The 6,636-nt window shown below is 44.9% G+C and overlaps 1 protein-coding gene across 1 annotated transcript in view; it reads right to left on the reverse strand.

Moving 5' to 3' along the window:
* Positions 1–5,402: 5,402 nt before the first annotated feature.
* Positions 5,403–6,636, reverse strand: part of KRT37 (keratin 37) — a gene marked incomplete at its 5' end in the record, with an annotated part of 11,578 nt that continues 10,344 nt past the window's right edge. The window contains 2 exons of the mRNA XM_006901711.1: positions 5,403–5,535; positions 6,509–6,585. Of these exons, the coding sequence (XP_006901773.1) occupies positions 5,403–5,535; positions 6,509–6,585 (210 nt within the window). The remainder of the gene's footprint in view (positions 5,536–6,508; positions 6,586–6,636) is intronic.

Genomic DNA, 6,636 nt, shown 5'->3' on the forward strand with positions numbered 1-6,636 from the left:
GTCCTGTAGCCCTCCTTCATTTACATGGACACCCTCTTCTCTCTGGGAGGAAAAGTCCCCTAGCCTCAGGCTATCTCGAGGTGGAAGTGAACCACTTGGTGGAAGTGAACATCCTCAATCAGCACCATGGTCTTAAGATATATATATCAATTCTTCTTCTGTCATCCTTAGTCATTGTTCAGCTCTCTGATGCATAACAAGCAATTGCAAAGACCATAGCCTAAATCAAGTGCACCTTAGTCTCCAGGCTAGCATCATTGCTCTGTAGCACTTTGGAGAGATCCTTGACAGTTTATTTCCCCAGTGCAATTTGTCTTTTGATTTTCCAACTAATGGTGCCAAGAGTTGATTGTGGATACAAGCAAGATGAAATTGTTAAAAACCTCAGCCTTTTCTCCAACTAACATGATGCTGCCAAGAGGCCCAAGGGTGAGAATCTTTGTCTTCTTAATGTTAAGATACAATCCATATTGATGTAGTCCTTGACCTTCTGCAGCAAATGCTTTAAGTCCTCTTTTGTCAAGCAAAGTTGTCTGCATAGGGCAGGTTGTTGAAGAGTCTTCCTCCAATCCTGGTACCACACTTTTCTTCAAAGAGTTCAGCCTCCCAAAGATCTGTCTTGCATATAGATTGAAAAGATGTACAGACAGGACACAGCCATGACTCACTCCTTTCTTGATTTTTTTTAACTTTTTCTAATATTTATTTGCTTACAAAGTTCATATGCATCATGTTTCACAGAATTCTTCATTCACATCGTGTTTCATACAATCATTCCCATGCATTATGTTTTATAAAATTAATCACCCATTGGACCATGCCCATCATTACTCTGTATTTTCAGGTCCCTGCTGGATCCTTCCCATTTTCTTCACCCTCTCCCTCCACCCACCAAATTGTGCAACCCTGTGGTTTAGCTCCTACCCATCCTCACCTTTCTGATCCTACCTCTTCCTCCCTATGGTTCCCATACATATTTTACTTGTTATCCTTCTATTTTTACAATAATGGTCTTTGGAGTATTTGTCCTTATGAGCCTGAGTTAGTTCTCTCAGCATAATGCTCTCCAGTCTCATATTTTTCAAAACTGTTACTGAGTGCTGCAATGTTGCCCTGCCGCATACGTCTCACATGAGCTCAACCAGGTGTTCTGGGATTCCCATTCTTCTCAAGGCTAGCTACAATTTGCTGTGATTCACACAGTCAAATGCCTTTGCATAGTCAATAAAACACAAACAGACATCCTCTGGTACTCTCTGCTTTCAGCCAAGATCATCTGACATTGGCAATGCTATTCCCTAGTGCCACAGCCTCTTCTAAACCTAGCTTGTATTTCTGGTAGTTCTCTGTCAAAGTACTGTTCTAGGCTTTATATATATATCCACAAGACTTTGCTTGCATGTGATATTAGTGATATTATTTGATAATTTCCACACTGTTGAATCAGCCTATGGTGAGATTTCTTTTTTTAAAAAAAAAGATTGACCTATGGTTAGAGGACCCTAAGCTGTTAGTAAGGAGCTCTGCTGGCATGGTCATCAAAGGGCTCTGTGCTGCTAATGGGCGTTGTTCTCCAGCAGGTCGAATCCATCAGTGGTTCCCAGGGAGGAAAATGAGAGGTCTTCTCCAACGACAATTTACACCCTCAGAAATCCAATGGAGTGTCCCTATGAGTCAGAACTGACTCGACGGTAGTGAGTTTGGGTTTTCAAAGGTGCTGTTAGGCATCCCTGATAGTGCAGTGGGTTAAACATTGGCTTGCTAACCAAAAAAAGGTCAAACGTTCAAACTCGCCAGCCTTTCCACTGGAGAAACATGAGTCAGTCTGCTCCCATACAGTTGTGCAGCCTCTGAAACTCAATGGGCTATTTTCCTCTATCCTATTGAGAACTCCGATGGCTTAGTGGTATGGAATTGTGCTGCAAACCCAAAAGTATGCAGTTTAAAACCACCAGCTGCGCCATGAGAGAAAGATGAATAATCTCCCCCTGTGTAATTTGCTGCCTCTGAAAACCTACTGGAGGGTGAGCTGTGGGTAGATTTCGACTCAGTGATACACAACAACAACTCTATCTTATAGGATTTCTGTGAATGGAAATCTACTCTACAGCAGGTTTGAATTTTAGTTGGTTTTAAACTACTAATATTGATGGAAAACTACCAGCATACAAGGTAGGTTTAGAAGAGGCTGTGGCACTAGGGAATAGCATTGCCAATGTCCGTTTTAAACTATACAAGGAGTTACAGAGCTGCTACTTGCAGTTAAGGTCCTAGCTACAAGCTGAAAGATCAGATCAGCAGCTCACCAGCTGCTCCATAGAAGACTCACAGTCTTAGAATCCCTATGTGGCCTCCCTTTACAGCAAGGGCCTCAGAGTCCCTCTTTCTCACACTCATGACCGTTGAAACAGAGAAATCTTGGAAGCAAGCTAGACCTTGATTTGTCCAGCACAAAACTCGTACAGGACAACAATCATCTCCACCCCTGGCTCCTCGTTAGGCCACACTTGCTTATCCGACTCTCACTTGATGCCCTGTCTGTGACGAACATCTCACAGGTGAACAATAGCATGTGAGGAGTCAAGTGTAGAGAGTATCTGCCTCTAGTAGAGCAGGGCTATTCCCAGATTCAGAACCTCTCAAAGGGGCAGGAAATACCCTGCTGTTGTGACACAGTGACTTACTCTGCAGCCAGAGCAAAGCAGGGCCAGATCCCAGCTAAGCCACTGGCTGAACGCATAACCTTGCTCATTTCTCCTCCAGGAGACTCAACAGTCTCCTCTTTTTAAAGCAGTTATAATGTCTGTCCTACAAGACTGCTAGAGAGCATTGTGTTCGTGTGCTTTTAACAATAGGGAAGAGGAAATCACTGTTATATAAAACCTCATTTTAAAACGATGAAGTGGTATTCAAGCCTTTGTTTTAAAGATCAAAGTAGGGGAGAGAAAAAGCAAATTTATTGTGATGTAAAGATCGCTGTTCATAGTACTAAAAGGAGACCCAAAAAGCAAACCTATTACCCTTGAGTGTCAGTTCTGACTCATAATGACCCTGGAGGACAGAGCAGAGCAACCTATTGGGTTTCCAAGTCTGCAAATCTTTCAAGACTGCATCATCTTTCCCCCACTGAATGGCTGCCAGATATCAACTACTGACCTGTCAGTGAGGAACTGAATGCTTTGACCACTGTGCCACTGGGCACAATTCATCGCAAGAGAGGAAGGAAATTCACCAGGCAGAGATCTGGAGGCTAAAGCTGTGCTGAGAAGGGGGCTGCTGAAGGGCCTTCCACCCCGCCCCCCAGGTGGGCACCAACACAGCAAGACCCCGTGGCCTCTCCTCAAAAATGTCTCTAAGATCTCCCCTTGCTTCTATCCTCAGAAAAAGTCAGTCCTGAAACAAGTCAGTCATGGGGGGGGGGGGGAATTAAGTTGGTTTCCTGATCCTTTAGAAAGTCTGTGCAACTTCAGACAGAATGGCAAAGCGGCATTGTCGAAGGGGCTTCAAGAAAGCACTTTTCTCACCACTAGGCCTCCTGTCATTACTGAAGCCTCTAAATGGGGCCAGGCAGCCCCTGCCCTATGACGACGAAGATGGCATGGACCACGCCAGCAACATGGGTGGTCAGTGTCACTTTTCCATTTCCCCATCCTGTTTTTCCTCTTATGAAATCACAAGACATGACCAGCAGTGAGGCTGATGTGAGATATTTTTCCAGTCAGCTGGGAACCACATTCTGAAATCAGGACCACAAAGGGCATAAGCTGCATCCTCTCATCCCTTGGCCCCCTCCTTCTAACATGTCGAAACGGAAACTCTATAGGATCATAGCATTAAGGTAGGCCTTGGAGGATTTACGTGCATTTTCTTAGGAGTTTAACTGTGATGATCTCAAAGGGTGAAAAGGGAAATAAGACGCATGGCATTGGGCTTTCTGGCCTCAGATGGACTCTTATAGGAGGTGCTAAGAAGGAGCTGTCCCCTAAAGCTAGGTTTTCTCATTATTTAGACTGAGTCAAATAGACAAACTTGCTCTGAAAAGCAAGTTATTACGCACACTCATTTCCATTAGCTGCTGAAGGGGGAAACTTGTGGGAATTTCAAATGGGCCGATCAGCTAAGCATCTGTGCGGTTAACCACCATGCATGCATGGATGGCTCTGGACTAGAGTGTACTATTCAGAGTATTTTCCTTTCTGTTACCTCATTTAGAATCCATGACAGATCGGTGGTAGAAGTAGGAAAGATAACAGTACCCTCTGTTTAGAGTAGAGGGAGGGGGAAAAAAGGCTCAGACTTCAGACACATTAAGTGATGATTCTAAAGCCCCACAGCAAATTGGAGATAAAAATCAGACTGACAATATCCGTTCTTTCAACACGTGTTTATTCATCATTGGCTCTGCAACAAGCAATGGGCTAGGCTCTGAGAAAGCACCAGTGAATGGAACAGGAAACAGCTCCTGCCTCCAGGAAGCATTTTAATTGGATAAGTAAACAATTTCGGTTGTTGAGAGATGCCGTGACAAAGTGAACAGCAGAGAAGGCTGGGTCAGAGATACTTCAGATGGATGGGGAGTGGGGGCTCTCAGAAGAGATGGCATTTTTACAAGAGGTAGAGGATCCCAGGGACAGGCCTCCTGGTATGTCTAAGAGACATTGTGATTGGGTCGTGGTGAGAAAGACAAAGTGGGGAGAGAGAGGTGGAAAGAAAGCCTCGTAGGCCAAGTGAGAAAGCATGACATTTTTTTAAAATATTGAATTTGGGATGGGGTGTGGTTTAGTTATTCCTAAAAAATCATGCCCAGTACCTCTCTACTCAGAGAATCAGTAAGTCTCAATATTTCAAGGAAAAGTAGTGTGGAAAATAGAATCACTGTTCAAATCTACTATAAAATGACGTAGCGTAAGGAACGGTAGCCAGGCAATAGTCTTTGGAGTCAGGATTTATAGAGGGAGAAGAGTGAAATTGCTTCTCATGTCGCCGGTCACAGGCTGAAAACATTTCAGATTAAAGTCAATGTCCTCAGTAGACAGGAGTAACTTGTCTAAGTTATGCCCTGTCCATACCTCAAAATACTTCTTCAACATGATCCCTTTCTCTAATGCCTGCTGTGTGGACACCCTGAACCATCACTGGTGATTTGTGATGCAGTCCATGAGGTATGGAGCTTGTCTGAGGAAAACCAGAAACTAGGAAGGAAAGATCCCAATATAAAATTCTATATTAAGATTCCAAAATAAAATTCTGCAGGTACAGGCCAGTGCAAAGGCCCTGCCTTCAGACTGGCCTGAACACACAAAATGTCAATGAGAACAGAAGCCAGATTTTCTGAAGCTGTGATGAGCATTTCTCTTTGGGTAACCCCAAGCCTTAACCCCCCACTGCTGGTGCACAGGCCTTCAGAATCGGGTCCCAGCTCCGGCTCCACAGACTGAGCCAGACCCACAAGAGGTGCGGGGGGCACAGCTCGGACGAGAGGCACAGGCAGATGTCCCACAGGAGGCAGGGGTGGCACAGGGATTGCAAGGAAGCCTGCAGAGAGACAGAAGGGGAGCAAAGTTAGGGAAGGGAATGAATTGACATCACAGGAATGTGTAGAGAGCAGGAGAAATGTGTCCCCACTCCAGAAACAACACGGTGTGGACCCAGCTGATGCTCTCAGCCATTAACCCCCACCTCGCTCCCTTAAAAGTCGAGTTTTTACAAGTTATAATGAAGTCCATTGGACTCATGGTGACCAGAAGAATGTTAAAGTTGGACTGTGCTTGATAGTTATTCCAGGGACCGATATTTCAGAAGTAGATCACTAAGCCTTTCTTCTGAGAAGCCTCTGAGTGGACTCAAACTTTCAACCTTTTGATTAATAGCCAATCTTACAAATGTACCACCAAGACTTAGATGGTTGTTGTTGTTGTTGTTGTTTTGTGCTGTAGAGTTAGAAGTAACTCACAGCTAACCCTTCAGCAGGTTTTCAAAGGCAGTAAATCGCAGAAGAGGAGACTGCTCGTCCTTCCCCTATGGGGCAGCTGGTGGATTAGAACCATGTACCTTTGGTATCACAGGTCAGCTCCTTACCACTAGGCCACCAGAGCTCTCAAAATTGTTTTCTAGCACTAACTCTTTAAAGATTAGTCCAGTTCAACTCCAAAAGACAGATGATACAATAACAGGAAGGATTTAAGAAAGGAGAAGCTAGCCCAAAAATCTAATGGAACTAGAGACAAATCTCACACGTGAAGAATAGCACAGTTTACTCTCATTGGTCCTGTCTACACCGAGCAGCCACTGGAGACCTGGCAAATGACAGACAGCCTCCTGTAAATGAACAGGCATTTCCTTCACACGATCAATGGCACAGAAGGCACAGTCTAGGTCAAGGCCATGAGAACTGAGTAGGAGCATAGTGAGAGTGTTGTTCTCTGTAGACAAGCATGTCTGTTACCCTGAGGACCTCGTGAGAATTGAGTGAATGGGCTGTGCCAGCAGTTGCCAAGAGCACACGTACTTGCAGTCTTCGCTCTCCAGGAGGTTCCGGTATGTGTTGATCTCCCCCTCCAGCCGGGTCTTGACATCCAGCAGCACCTGGTACTCCTGGTTCTGACGCTCCAGGTCGGCCCTGATCTCAGACAGCTG

Source organism: Elephantulus edwardii, unplaced genomic scaffold (assembly GCF_000299155.1).
Source record: "Elephantulus edwardii isolate Elephantulus edwardi_28Jun2011 unplaced genomic scaffold, EleEdw1.0 scaffold00340, whole genome shotgun sequence".
Lineage (NCBI taxonomy): Eukaryota > Metazoa > Chordata > Mammalia > Macroscelidea > Macroscelididae > Elephantulus > Elephantulus edwardii.